At 37.3% G+C, this 16,146-nt stretch overlaps 1 protein-coding gene across 1 annotated transcript in view; it reads left to right on the plus strand.

The window, feature by feature from the left end:
- The window catches only part of LOC124616060, an 88,973-nt gene that overhangs the window by 17,270 nt on the left and 55,557 nt on the right, over positions 1–16,146 (plus strand). Inside the window, exons 4-5 of the mRNA XM_047144294.1 lie at positions 12,404–12,581; positions 12,778–12,998. Of these exons, the coding sequence (XP_047000250.1) occupies positions 12,404–12,581; positions 12,778–12,998 (399 nt within the window). The remainder of the gene's footprint in view (positions 1–12,403; positions 12,582–12,777; positions 12,999–16,146) is intronic.

The raw sequence follows: 16,146 nt of genomic DNA on the forward strand, positions 1-16,146 counted from the left end.
TGTTGACTGAGAAAGGTTTTGTTTGTCCACTTCTCTCAGCTATTCTGGGTTTTTGGAGGATCAGTAGTACATTTTGCAAAGATTAATGTGTCTTTGTTTGTAAATGATGCTTTGTCTGTAAATAACATCTTTGTCAAGAACTTATCATTGGTTTGCAGTTTCCGTAGCCCCCATTGAGAGAATTGTACCCTTTGTCTAAATTAATCACCAAGGAGCTCCTGATGAAATGGTGTGTGATACGGGTGAAGTTTGTTGGAATGTAGTATTCACAGAACATCAAATAAGTCCACCCACACGTTTGAGCTGCCTGGTAGTGATATGCAGATTGTTTACTACAGCTGCTAAGATGTCAATTGCATGTCACAATTGGTTGCTAATTTGAGCCATTTACGTTTTTGGTATTGGCATTCCCTGAAAATGTTTGTGTTGCCTTTGCAAAGCTAGATTGCAAGAGTGCTCCATGTTCAGGACATCTCTTGGCATACAATCGCCATGCTGCTCTCATATTTTGGTGACATTTGCCATAAACAAACACCATATCCAGTTTCTTGGCTTTTATGTAGAATGCTGTGAAGATCTGATAAATTTATGAAGATATCACCTACTCTGTACAGCAGCAAGCCAGAAACCAATGGTCTTCATGCAACAGATAAACATGCAAACCCTGCAGTGTGTGGGATGTTGTTTACTTTTGATGCTCTTCATGCAGCAAATAAAAACATGAAGCCTGATATGGGTAGAATGTTGTGTACATTCAATATAAACTGTACACTAAAGCAACCAATGTAGTGTGCCTGTTCTCTGTTGCTGATACTAAGTGGTTAATAGACCCCATACATAACCAAACCTAACAGAACCTAATCTTCAGATGTGTTATTAAAAAGTAAATAATATAACATGCCAATCCATTTAAAAGAACAAAATTGACTATTGTATCTCCTCTACCCTTCCACCTACAAAAAAATGATGAACTCAACACTATTTCCACTTTCTTCTATCACTAAAAGTGGCTGAGTTATTCAAGTGACCTGTCTTAAATAACTCACCCTCTATAGATGGAATTGACATAGAAAAATACCTCAAATTCTGGAATAGAAATATATTATTTAGACAGCATAAATGGCAAAACGACCAACAAATGAGAACAATCAAAGGCAAATAAACATACACAACGATGCAGAAGTTTTTATGATGTCTTTGCTCAAGAAGTCGAAGTACCTTGATCATAGAATGAATTTTGTGCACTTTAGGCTGCTGACTCTGAAGATGAAGATGCATGTATATAATACCTACTTAGACTATGCTTATCTCTACTTGTTGATGAACTGTGTCCTCCAAAGTTCATATGATACAAAGCAACTTTCTATAGGCTCTGCTACGTGACAGTCAGGTGCAGCTCAGTTCTGTAAGTCCCAGTGAAATATGCTGGACTCTGCGTTGGTGGATATTTATTTACCTAATGTCTCATATTCCAAACTGGCCTCTGATTCACTACATCTACGTCCATACTCAACAAACTGCTGTGAAGTGCATGGTTTATTCCTCATCCATTTGCACATGGAGTGCAGGAAGAATGACAATTTAAAAGCCTCTATCCATGTTGTAATTAGTCTGACCTAATCTCTTCGGTCCCTTAGGAAGTGATACAAAGAGGGCTGGTTACATTCTTCATGTAATACTGGTTCTTGAAACATTGTAAATAGTCTTTTGTGAGGTATATGGGTGTTCTCTTGTGAGACAAACAAATCTGTGAACATCCGTGCTGCCATTATTTGTAAACATTCCTTACCCCTTATTAGGCCTACTTGGTATTGGTTGATGCACTTGAGCAGTAGTGTAAAAGAGGATGCGTGAGCACTTTTTAGGGAGCCCACTTTGTAGACTGACAGCATTTTCACTGAATCCTACCAGTGAACTGTTGTTGACGAATTGCGGTGCTACAGTTGAGCCCATGCGATCACCCCAGTTCTTACGTTAGTGCCATAAATTGTTACATCTAGATTGTTTTATGCGTTGACTCATTCCAATTGTTGCTCATTGTTGATGTAGTCATAGCTACTACTTACTTGAATTTTAATGAAGACCACGATTTTACATTTCTCAGTGTTTAAATCAAGTTGCCAATCTTTGCACCACTTTGAAATTGTATCAAAATTTGGCCGGATATTTGTACAGATTTTTTTCAGGCAGTATACTACTTCATTATTGGTAACTGCACCATCTTCAAAAACTCTGAAGCTGCTATTAATATTGTAACCAAGCATTAATATACATCAGGAAAGGAATCCTCCTGTCACACTTCTCTGGGTCATACCCAAAGTTCTTCTATGTCTGTCAGTTACTCTCCTTGTAAGATACCATGCTGTGTCCTCCCAACCAATAAATCCCCTGTCTGTTCACAAATTTCATTTGATGTACCCAGTGATTGGACTGTAGTTAATAAGTGTTGATCAGTACACCATTTAACAAAAATATAACTTAATAATAATGAACTTAACAACAGTGATAATAATAATAAATTTCAGCAATAAGGAAACATATGGCAGATGGGGTGAACGAATTTTGCTGTCTTAGATCCTTAAGTTGGGCCACACAGCCAGAAGTATATATCTGTGTGTGCATCATTAATGATAACGAAGAAGCAGCCATCAGTATTGTCATTGACTAAAACTGTGTGTCGGACCGAGAGTCGAACTCAGGACCTTTGCCTTTTGCGGGCAAGTGCTGTACCATCTGAGCTATCCAAACACAACTCAAGACCATTTCTCACAGCTTCAATTCTACCAGTACCTCGTCTCTTACCTTCCAAACTTCACAGAAGCTCTTCTACAAACCTTGCAGAACTAGCACTCCTGGAAAAAAGGACACTGTGGAGATGGTGGTGGTGGTTAGTGTTTAACGTCCCGTCGACAACGAGGTCATTAGAGACAGAGCGCAAGCTCGGGTTAGGGAAGGATGGGGAAGGAAATCGGCCGTGCCCTTTCAAAGGAACCATCCCGACATTTGCCTTAAACGATTTAGGGAAATCACGGAAAACCGAAATCAGGATGGCCGGAGACGGGATTGAACCGTCGTCCTCCCGAATGCGAGTCCAGTGTGCTAACCACTGCGCCACCTCGCTCGGTCACTGTGGAGACATGGCTTAGCTACAGCCCGGGTGATGTTTCCAGAATGAGATTTTCACTCTGCAGCAGAGTGTGTGCTGATTTGAATCTTCGTGGCAGATTAAAACTGTGTGCCGGACAGAGACTCGAACTCGGGACCTTTGCCTTTCGCAGGCAAGTGCTCTACCATCTAAGTTCTGGCAGAATTGAAGCTGCGAGGACGGGTCGTGAGTGTTGCTTGGGTAGCTTAGATGGTAGAGCACTTGCCCGTGAAAGGCAAAAGTCCCGAGTTCAATTCTCAGTCTGGCACACAGTTTTAATCTGCCAGGAAGTTTCACATCAGCACACACTCTGCTGCAAAGTGAAAATCTCATTCTAGTATTGTTATTGTTTGGGATTTTGGGTGCTTAACATCTAGGTTATCATCAGTTTAAATGTATTTTGTGAATAAGTGAGCTTCAAAACTAATTTAACGTTTCTGATTAATGTAGTAAAACAACACTAATAATCATAGGATAAAATAATTCTTACTAAAACCTATAATAATAAGATAAAAGTTGTAAAAGCTGTGGCTGGTAGTCTGTGCTGTTCAATCACTTGAAATAAAAAAAATTTTGTTGTGTGGTGATTTCAGTGTACAATTTGGTAAGGAGAGTACCATGAGGAGAGAATTTATGAACTTAGTAGCCAGTTGTGTACTGTTTGTAGCAAACGATTTGCCAGCCAGAGGAGATGAGCGCTTTGACGAAAATCTAAATACGGGTGCCTATGAGATAGCTGTAGTTGAACCAAAGGTCTCTGACCACAGAGCACTGGTTATGGAGATTTGTGCAAAAAGAATTAAAAATCCACCAGCTGTTTCCACAAACAGAGGTAATAAGGAATGGATTGGCTGGGTCTTTCAGACCCAGGTGGATTTTGTCGTAAAAATATCTGCAAGAGTATGCTACTTATGTACTTCAGCTTAGCTTTTTCTGCTTTTGCTGTTTTCTTAGTATACTGACTGTGTGTAATAAAACTGCTCGAAAATAGCTTGACAGCGTCCCTTAGGTCAGAAAATGATACTGACGATTCCAATGTGTATGCTAATTTTGTTCCTAAGGGTGATCATGACACAGAAAGTGAAATAAGTGACCATCCACTGGACAGTGAGGCTAATGTTGTCATTCCTATCATAAATGTGAGTGCACTCACTAACACCCATCAAGAGTCTCTATGAACTAGTGCGACTGGTGCCATCCTCTCTTACTATTTGTTGAGAGGTTGACAAACTAAATGGCTGAAAAATGTTCTGAACTAAAATGTCTGCACCGTATCTCACAATACAGTCACACAGTTGCCTGATGTTGGTGGTGAAGCATGAAATGATAACAGTCACCATTGAGGCCTGGAAACTGTTGATTAATGGTACGTTGCTTGATTTTATACTAGAGAGCAAAATACTTACACGTATCACATAAAACAGTTATATAAAAGTGACCCAGATAGTGCAAGAAACATGAAATAAGAGGAGTTTAAGTAATTATTGGGTATATTTCTGGAATTCTTTATGGAGGCAAAATCAATATGCAAGAATTTTGGGACACTTGCGTCGCAGGGACTGAAATCTTCTTTCCGATTACTTCACTGTGAAGATTTCGGTTTCTTTTGAGATATGTTGGATTAATAATATTCACACAAAACAGGAACATAAAAATGATAAGTTGGCCCCCTATATGTGATGTTATTGAGAGATTCACAAAAAAAAGCAGCATTACAGAAAATGAATACCTTATAGTGGATGAAATGTTTTTTTTTTTGGGGGGGGGGGGGCATTCTTCTTTTAGAATGTACATTCCTTTGAAATCTGGGAAGTGTGGGATCGAAATATGCTAGAAAACTTTACACAGAGTGTAAGCTTACACCAGTGAGAACACTGCACTAAAATAAAAATAAAAAATTCTTTGGAATTCTCACCTTACAGAAACAGAGACAGACATTTGTCTATATTCAGAATTAGTGACATATTCACATTGGGGTTATGTGTATCAAAGAAAAATAAATGTGTAACCTTGATGTCATCAGTGCATACAGACCATAAGATCAATGAAGAAACAGGTGATTGGAAGAAGCCAGAGATTGTCACGTTCCATAATGCAGTAGAGACTGGAGGAGGAGGAAATTAGTGTTTAATGTTCCGTTGACAACGAGGACATTAGAGATGGAGCACAAGCTCGGATTAGGAAAGGATGGGAAAGGAAATCGGCCATGCCCTTTCAAAGGAACCATCCCAGCATTTGCCTGAAGTGATCTCGGGAAATCACGGAAAACCTAAATCAGGATGGTCGGATGCGGGATTGAACCGTCATCCTCCCGAATGCAAGTCCAGTGTGCTAACCAATGTGCCACCTCGCTCGGTAATAGAGACTGGATTGGATGTGATTGATGTCTTGTGGTCAGAATGTAATGTTGGAAGGTGAACAAGATGCTTAACATTGTGCATGTTTAATGCCATTTTGAACCCTGTTTGTATAAATGCATTTGTAGTATGTGAAGCAAACACGGGACTGGATATTTGAAGAAGGCTGTTTCTCAAGCAGTTGGGTTTGGCAGAAAGAGCTACGGGTTTGACATAGAGGGCTAACCAGAAGAATCTCCTGAGGAACACTTCCCCAGCTGGCAGCATGGATTACCTCAGGGAAGGAAGTGGTTCCAAGAAGCAAATGAGGTCATTTTTATAAATGCAAAGACAATAAAACAAAAGAATCTGAAAAAGTTATGGAAAGTGGCTGTTTCTATCTTATTCTATGTTATGTGAAAATTGTGCCGAAAATTCAGATCAGTAACATATATATCATAAAGATTGGCAACCATTTTGTGTTATACTGTATTATGCACTAAAATGTGTAATACTGTGTGTAACAGTCGTAAATTTATAGCTTGTGAGGGCATAAACTTTTAAAATCCCAAAAAAGTTTTAAATCTTCAAGAATATTTTTTAAATGCTGTATAATTAAATTTTCAGGTTTTCAAAGGAATACAACCTTATTTCAAAGAAATGTATGATAAATTTAAATACTAATAAACATTGAAAGAAGTATTTTTGGCACAGCTGTTTAGAATTTATGTATTACATATTTTTTAATTTAAATAAATGTTGGGTCTGTTAGACCCAGCCTCTCTATCTATGTTATTTTTCTTTGCCTGCCTGTTCTTAGGTTAAATGTTTCTCAAACAGCACAGTCTGCACTAGAGTGGCAGCCATGATTATGGGAAATAGCAGCAACTTGTGCATTTAAAGAATTCTTCTAGACCATCAAAACCAGATTTGACTATTTATGTCTACAGATTACCAAAATATTTCCTCCGAGCAGGCAAAATGCTATGAAAGGAAAAACATGGTACTCTAGTGAGCTGGGAAAATTAAAATTCATCTCACTGTTATTACATAATCACTTCAAAGCAGCAACAGATACCATCTCAAAGGAAATGTTTTACAGCAAATATTTTCTGCTAAATAATAATTTATGGAAAGGGTGTAGAAGAAGCCAAGAAGAAAAGCAATAATAGATTCATTGAAAGAGCTCACAACCCATGCCAGGCAGCCTGAGACCTGATCAACGAACACAGAGAGAAATCTACATATTCCTTAAGTTTTTGGTTTTTGTAGTTCAGATGAATTCCACAATTATTTTATTGTCATTGTGGAAAACATTATGGATGCAATCCCAGATCTGAATATAGACACCCCCCCCCCCCCCCCCCCCTCCCCCGCCGCCATTTTAAGAAATGTCAAAATGTGAACCATCATGAACTGGACAAAATTATAAAACAAAATTAAAAGAATAAAGCTTTGAACCACTGACCATGGTAATTAATAACTGTTTCTCTGTTGGTGTGTTTCCAGACTTACTGAAACTTGCACAGACAGTGACACTTTATAAAAAGGGTGACCCTGGTTTGGTGGCAAGCTTTGGACAATTTCAATAATTCTAATCCTTGCCAAAGTCATTGGGTCTGCTATGAGAGACCAAATCCCAAACAACATTGAAATTAATGAACTCTTTACAGATGCACAGAATGGCTTCCAGAAAGGCAAATCTACGACTACAGCAGCAAAAGATCTGACTAATAACATAAATCTTAATTTTGAAGAAAAAGAATCTTTAGCACTGACAGTTTTGAGCCTTACTAAGGCATTTGACTGCATAGCTCATAAGATTATTCTAACCAATCTCAGTCAATATGCAGTTGGAAGCACTTCTGGCAATCCTCAGATCTTATTTAGAAAACAGACAGATTGTATCTGTACAAGGAACACATCATTTGAACAGAAGTTGAAATACAGTGTCCCACAGGGATCAGCCCTTGGGCCCCCTCCTGTTCCTAGTTTTTATAAATGATTTAAGCTCACATGGACAGTTATTGCAATTTGCAAATGACACAGCTTTGTACTCTAAAGGCATCAATGCTAGCAAGGCTCAATAAGAAGCAGATGTTTTGACAAGGGAACAGTTTGTTGTGAACAAAATTAAAGTCAGTGAAGAAAAAATGCAAAAACTGGTATGTAGTGTTAGTGATGGACACCCAAACTGTGTAGGTGCTGTGAAACTTCTGGATTTCATGGTGAACAGCAAATTCACTTGGCATGAGCACATTGCACACATGTATGACAAACTCTCATGAGTCATATACCTCCTGAGAAAACTGAAACGTGAAAACTGATCAGTGTCTGCTCATAATATTTTCTTCACTGTTTCCCAGCCATATCAGCTACATCACAGTGACATACTTGGAAGGAAGTTTTCAGTCCCTGTGCCACATGTGTCCCAAAATTCTTGCATATTCATTTTGCCCCATGAAGAATACCAGAAATATACAAAAGACCCAAAAATGACTTAAACTTTGTGGTCACTCTGGAAACTGCAAGAAAGCACCATTACTGAAAAGAAAGCAATAAGAATCATAACATCAAGCAGGAAACTGAACCACTGCAAACCCATTTCACACATCTAGAACTGATGACAGTCATTATGTCTTAAACTGTCTCATTTATGTGTAGGAAAACCATAAACATGTGGCAACAAGTGCAATATTCACATTTATAACACATGCAATAATGAAAACAGGGATATGCGAGCTGTCAACACCCAGAACATGGGAGTGTTTTCCAGCAGTAGCTATTAAAAAGTTTGTCATGTACGAATCGAAATACAGTTCCTGGAATTACTAAAAGTTTGGGAAAAGATGTTTCAATTGGACAGCTTAAGCAATGAACTGCTGTACAAAATAGATTACTGTTTAGCGAACACACATTTGTACTCAGTGTTAACTCATTATAAACAGGGTGTAGGCCCCAATACCAAATGGTGGTTACAGGAAATATTGAACGTCTATGAAGATGGTCAGTTCAATGGGCTCAGGTTTGTCTAACTCATAGGAGAGCATCACAGAACTGCTGAAAAACATTGATTGACAGACACTTCAAGATAGACGACAGCTAGGCAAATCTTCTTACTAAGTTTCAAGAACCAGTATTAAATGAAGAATCTAGAATTGTTTTAGAGCCCCCTGTATATCACTTTCAAAGACACTACAAAGATAAGATTAGTTTTAGTACAGTGCCCCACAGCCATATTCTACGCTCCATTTGCAAGACGAATGGAAAGAAATTATAATACATGTCTCAATAAGAAGTAGCATCTGCCATGCCTTTGTAGATTCAGATGTATTCATTCTTTTATCTTTCCTTTCCAGCATTTTTTACCTTCAGCTCAACTGTTAATATTTAACATTTAGAGCTTTTGCCCTTGCCTTTTACTCTCATTCTCATATTTTGAATAACATCCTGTCATAGAGTTAAGATGTCTTTGTCCCTTTAATTTCCTATTGTGTTCTTCGTTCTATCATTCATTCTTTTCTACTTGTTTATTTTCTTCTGCTGCACTTTCAAACTTTTCAATTTCAACCACCCATCTGTCACTGTCGAATTCACCTGATAACCTTAGTCTATGCCTCCACAGCTGTGTTCTGCTTTTGTGATCTGTCCTAGGCATCAAGTTCAGTAGGGGTTTGCTGATTTCAGTCCATATAATTCTTTACATTGGGTATGGTTCTTTTCAGTGAGTTATCTCTCTCCAGTGAGAGTAAGATATGCACCTGTGCTATACAGTATGCATTAGTAGGAAAACAGCAGCTAGTATGAGCCCCTCTACCTAGAATTGGTAAAAAATTTCTTTGTTGTATTGAAATAAGGAATAAGTGCATGAAATCTTCACTTGATGGTTTGTTTTGGTTTAAATGGTTAAAAGAATTCCAACCAAAGTGACACACAGTAAGCAGAGATTTTCTAAGACTTACGATTTGAAATTTTAAGAGGCGTGTCATGTAGTACAATAAATTATAAATTTTTAAATAAAAAACCTGTTTCTGCGGTTCACAAACAGATTGATCTGTTTATGCATGGTGTCACAGGAGGAATGGTCAATATTCAGGGATATGACAAGAACAGCCATTTGAAGCAAAACAGTCTATGGAAAGCAAAGAGCTTGCAGTAGAAGAGATTTGTTTCGCTGTATCAAAGATGAAGTAGTGCTCATAGTTCTTAAGATATACATTATAAACCCCAAGTTTCTTTATTTCTTCATATGATAGTTCATGTCATATCCCTCAATGTTGATGATACCTCCTGGGACACCCTGTATATCAGAAGTATAAAATAATAAACTCAGTTGGTTGAAAAACCTTATCTCTTGTGATCTACTGAATCTGACATAAAGCATTAAACTTTTTTCTGATAATACTGTTCTGGGTGCTTAACACAAAGTTTTGATAGAAATCCATACCTGCCAATTTCTTTTCTGTGTTAAATCTGTAAGGCAGTTTTAAATTTTCTGCCAACTCATAATTCAGCTTGTGTGCTACAAGCATTTTGTCATAATTTTCTTCAAATGTTGGTTTGAAAAACCCCATCTGAGGTGCCATAGATAATCATCTTGGGATTGAAGCTCTTTTTTCTGTGTTTGCTTTACCAATACGTATGTTTTTGTGTAGGGTCTGCCTTTAGTGAAACACTATTTTGTTTTTTAACCCAAACATGTTTCACTGCAGTTGCAGCATTTCAGTAGGCTTTTATTTTGCATCTGTTAAAGATAAATAATGTTCTTTACTGTTCGTATACATGTAACTACTAGTTTTTTAACTCATTACAGATATTTGAAAAAACACATAAATTATGAATTCATACCTTTTTACCACATGGTGTGGTTTTTCTGATGTATTGTGTTTCTACAGTGACTGATTTGTTCCACAGTTTGTAATCTGCAACCACTTACGCCTTAAAGTAGATAAATTGTTTAAGCCAAAATTACGATTTGAAAATTGTTATTCTATGCCTGAAATCAATTAATTCTGTGTGTGTGTGTGTGTGTGTGTGTGTGTGTGTGTGTGTGTGAAAAGGGAGAGGGAGAGGGGGAGAGAGAGAGGGAGAGAGAGAGAGAGAGAGAGAGAGAGAGAGAGAGAGACAGTAGGTCTTAGGATTTATTTGTGTGTGTGTGTGGGGGGGGGGGGGGGGGCAGTGTGAGCTCTATAGGTTGGTCTTGTCTAATAATTCTTTGAGGGCAGAGAACAGAGTTTCATTGCAGAGAACTGTGTATTCATTCATCACTTGTTTTCCTCCCACTATGGCTTTTTGTATCCGATAATTTTCTTCAATTATTAGTTTTTGTAGAGGGCTGTTGCTGCATTTGAGAATTTTCAAATCAATATTGATGTTTGTTGGGTTATGTTTCTTGTCCATAACGTGTTCAGAATATGTGAAATGACAGCTGTTACTTTTTAATAGTGTTCTGTGTATCTGGTATTAAAGTTTCTGCTTGTCTGCCCTTTATAAACTGATTTGCAGTCCTTACATGTTAGTTGGTAAATGCCAGATGTGTTTTGTTTGTCTTTGCTTGTGTTGGTTGTCCTTAGTTTTCTCTGTGTTGAGCCTACAGGACAGACAACTCAACACAGAGACAGAGTTGATTTCTGATATTGATTTTAATCTTTTTTGTATTGTAGTTCTAGGAACATTAAAATGATCAGCTGCAACCTTTTTGGTCATTTTGCCACCCAAAATACTTGAAATCCCTTGCTTATTGCAGTGTCTGACTGCTTCCCACAACACATGGCGCACACTTCTTCACCTGTAACATTGTGCCCTAAAAAACAAAAATAAAATTGCTAATATGGCCCATACCATCTGACTTTGGTACAGCCAATACTATCCAACTGACACTGCATATTATAACACGATGGAAACAGAAACCTGCTTGAGTTAGGGCAGCATCACTATTATGATGCAATCTACATTAGACTACTTAAATATTAATACTGGTATGATAATATTACTTTTTACCTTTAAAAGTATAAACCAATGCTGAAAACAACACCATTCACAAGATTTGACTCTCAAAAACAAATAAAATTTACTTGGGGCACAAACTTAACAGCTAATAACTCAAGTTCTTGGAAATGATGGAGTAATGTCTACACTTTATTCCAAGCACTACATGTATCACTTGTTTTGCAGCAGACCCAAACAACACTTAAGTGGCTCATACTATCCAGTGACCAATAGTAACTGCCAGTTCCCTATGTGTTTAATTTAGTCCAAATGGTGTGGTGTAGAACTCATTACAGTGCTGAAATGTACTTTGCTGATATACATTCAGCATCTTGGGTTTTAATTAATTTTCATTTGGTTTTTGTCACTTTTGTGACTGCTCATATACATTATTTTTTTTTTAATTTGCTGTTATCCAAATTTGATTGTTTGTGGCTGTTCAGCAGTAATCCTACTCAGTTCAATTTTAAAATGAAGTGGCACACATTCAGTTGCCACCACAGCTGCACTCTCCTTTATGACCTACCCCAGGCATCAAGTTTAGCAGGGTTTTGCTGATACCAATTTATATAATTCTTTACATTCCATATGGTCCCTTTTCAATAAATTATCTGTTCAGTGAGACATACAGCTGTACATTACAATACAAACAATGTATCAGTATCTGTTTAATGTAGTCCAAATTGTTTGTAATAAAACTCGTTACATTGCTGACAAGTACTTTATTGACATCTTGGGATTTTAAATAATTTTCAAAGCTTTCGTTTGTACTTAAATTTTAGATTTATTGTGACACAATTTGATGGTGAGTAGCTATCCAACAGTAACCCTGCTCATTTCACTTTTAATATAAAATGTAAAAGTTTTAGCACATTTCAGTAACAGCACAAACCATGAGATAAAATAATAACATTTATGGGGGGAAATGTCACAGGTATTCCGAGTAATCAATGGACATGATGGCAGTCTTGTATGGCATATGCAGTCGCAAACTTCCTCTCCATTACATCATCTGAATGTCTACACTGGCCGTTTTATCCATGATGTTGATGGTGATGGTGTACTGGATATCGTGGCAACACATACAGAAGAGACTTTAGATGGTGATGGGGGTAAGAATCAGAAAAACCAACCATAATCCAAATTTTGATAATGTAAGAAATGAGGAGTTTCTTGTTAAATAGTGTTATTGAGCTCTTGATATTGTAAAATTTTAATGTAAAATTAGCTTTCCAGCAGAACTTATGTTGCATTTACCACAGCTTAACTGTTCACTACAGTAATTATAAATGTGTACATGCACCAAAGTGACATCTTTGCTGGGTCATCTCATGCTTGTGAGTGGCCGTCATGGCAGAATGCTCCAGAGTGTACCTACACCAGGAAGAGAGGAAAGCTACTATGCTCCTCAAATTCTTATTCGTTCAGATGGAGAAAATGTAGTTATATTTGGAACTGGTGGCCACAACTCAGCTGGAGGTCTCTACGTCGTCTCATTACAGGAACTCATGTTAGGAGAAATGCAACATGTAAGTGTGCCTTCCTTGTTCCTATCTCTTTTAAAGTCAGAGTATAATCTTAGATATGTCACAACCTATTAGATGCTTTTGAAATACTACTTTTTTGTTTATACATATTTCCAATTAGTTTTTTAATGTATATTGTCACTTTCTGTTTGCACTGTAGGAGCATTTTGTTCAGTAGTATTGCTGAAGCTGCCATTATTTCAGTAATGTAAGTTTACTTCCTCAAAATGTGTTTTATACCTCTACAATGACAGAGAAAGAAAAATAGACATTTGTGTCATAAGAAAAGAAGAGATATCTACTTATGTTCTTTGTCTAGTGGCTGTAGCAGAACAGTGGATGTAAATATTTTCTAGTATTACTATAGAAAAAAGGTAATTTTGGAACGTACGTGTGTGTGTGTGTGTGTGTGTGTGTGTGTGTGTGTGTGTGTGTATTGTACGATCTTTACATACAAGGTTTGTAATTTTGTAAGTGAACCTTTGTTTTGCAAGTGGAAAGTGTGGAGGGAAGTGGCTAATCGTGCAGACAACATATTTCTTATTATGCGTGCATTGCATTGATTTGAAAAACAATTGGTATTGCATAACTTTTGTTTTGTAGTGGCAACTTGTTCATTGTTTCACAAGATATAAAGCCGTATTTTATAACTGTCACTTATATTTGAAGACTCAGAGACCGCCAAATAATGTAGTATAATATGGACTAGAAAGTTATTGGCTGAATAGAATAACAGAAGGGGTAAAGATAGCAACTCAGCACATATTTGAGGTTTCTAATCATCAATAATCACATATATAAGACAGATAATGTTGCTACACTTTCAGACAATTTGTTCTTTAGAACTAAAAGTATGCACACACTCTGGCATGACTACATTTTCCTGGCTGACTACATCGTTCTGACCCTGAAGTTCAGCTGGTACAGAGGAGTTGTCAGGTGGAGCAGATGAGGGGGAAAAATGAGATGATAGGGAGATAAAGTTGGAGAAAAGTAGCTTGTGGCTGAGAGAGAGAGGTAGCCAGCACACAGGATAGTAATGTAACACTCCATATCGACCCCACTAACCATCAACAGTACATGCATTTTGATAGCTGCTGTCTCTTCCACACTGAAAATTCAGTCCCATATAGTCTGGCCACAACTGATCAGCCCATCTTCGGTGACAAGCAGTCCCTTACAGAAAATGCTATAGGTCTTAGTAAGGCCTTCACACATCTGTGCCATGTCTGTGTATGCTAGGGTGGCCAGATGTCCTACATTTCACAAGATACTCCCTTTTGTTTTTAGGCTTTATCCTCCTGCACACAATGGAGTTAAAAAAATCCTAAAAAATATCCTGCATTTCAATATTATTGTGCAAAATAACATGCAAAATTCGGTTATTGTCTTATTCACAGGAAATTAGTAATTGGACAGCTAAAGGAGGATGAAACTTGTGTATGTAGGACTCTTTTTACAGAGGAAGAAAGTGTTGATGAGAGCAGTTGGCAAAACTGATAATCACAGAGTATTCAACCAGAATGATCTGTGGCATGCAAGTCGGTGCAAATCATTAGTGGGTCAGCTGTGGAGTGGTGTTTGTTTGATTTATCATCATGTCAAAAGTGAAAGGAAAATGTGTCTTGAATCCCAAATTACAATCTTTGGAGCGATTTATTGTACACGTTAAAGATAAATCCAATAGTGATGGTCATTGTTGTTTTCTCAGTAGCAAACAGAGGATTAAGTGAAATATCTGGACACATGCAAACAAATTAGCATAGGTTGCCTGATAATTCTGCTGTATCCACCATGTCTCTTAAAACTGGGATCATCTGAAGAAAAATTGGCTGCTGCTTTAGGTGTTTTGCCTTCTACACCACTCAATATAACCACATTTAGAGCAAAGGACTTCACATCAAAGCTGGTTCAAAAGTGCTTCGATCCTAAATATTCATGTGCAAAAACTGAATGTAAGATTATTGTGACAAACGTCGTTAGCCCATTTGCAGTGTCCGAAGTGGAAAAGGACATGGCGAAGGTGGTTCGATGAGCCCTCTGCCAGGCACTTAAATGTGATTTGCAGAGTATCCATGTAGGTGTAGAAGGTGAATTATATTAGTATGTACACATACTCATCCAATCACAATTTGCAAAACCTTTTTTCCTCTTTTGATTCCACATTTTGATTTCAAGACAGGAAATGCAGGTGAAAGTTCTGGACTTTGAAGAAGAGTTTGGAGAACATTCTGACATTGTTTCTTCATGTTTTCTGAATGCATTGAGTGATCATAACCTTGGAAAAGGAATATTATTGGATTTTGTGCAGATAACTCAAACACAACACAAATTCATGGAAAGGCAATAATAATATATTTATTCCATTGTTCAGAAAATGTTTGATAGACCAATTGTAGGAATAGGTTGCAGTGTCCATTTTATTAACAATATAATACAAACTGCTGTAGACTGTCTTCCAATTGTTTTGAAAGTGTAATTCAAAGACTTTATCCTTATTTTCAGACGTACATTTATATGAAGCCTCCTTGCAAACATTTTGCTTTTATGGTAATTGATTATTCTAGAGTACTTGGTTACAGTGGAACAAGGTGGCTGTCTACACTGTCTTCAACTGAGTGGGTATTGAAAATATTTCCAGTACTAAAGTCATATTTTCTATCGCAAAACAAATGCGCTACTGTAATGAAGCAGTTTTTTAATAGCCCTGTGCTAGAAGTGTGGTTGCGTTATGCAAATAATCAGGCATCCATCTTTCACAATGCTATACAATCATCAAAGGGAGTAATATGGTAGGTGTTTGTAAACTACATGGTGATACAAGGAAAAAAGCTTTCAAATAGATTGGATTTTGTATTTATATTTTTAGTAGTAGACACAAAACTAAAAATGCTGGAGAGTGAAGGCCTAGTTAGAGTTTCTGATTTTAAAATCAATATGGAAGCCTTTTTATTCCACTTGTATGCAAATTTGGACCAATGGACTTCCCAGTTTTCTGCACTGGAAGTACTGTGGTAGGCTAACCTGAGTTCTGTGTTTGAGTGGTGTCATGTTAAAAGATCTTTGGATTTTGTACTTAAATATACTGTAAAGGAAATTCTCGACACAAACTTTTTTGACGAAATGTAAAATGTTAGTAATCCTGCAGTAA

This window comes from Schistocerca americana, chromosome 5 (genome assembly GCF_021461395.2).
Source record: "Schistocerca americana isolate TAMUIC-IGC-003095 chromosome 5, iqSchAmer2.1, whole genome shotgun sequence".
Classification (NCBI taxonomy): domain Eukaryota; kingdom Metazoa; phylum Arthropoda; class Insecta; order Orthoptera; family Acrididae; genus Schistocerca; species Schistocerca americana.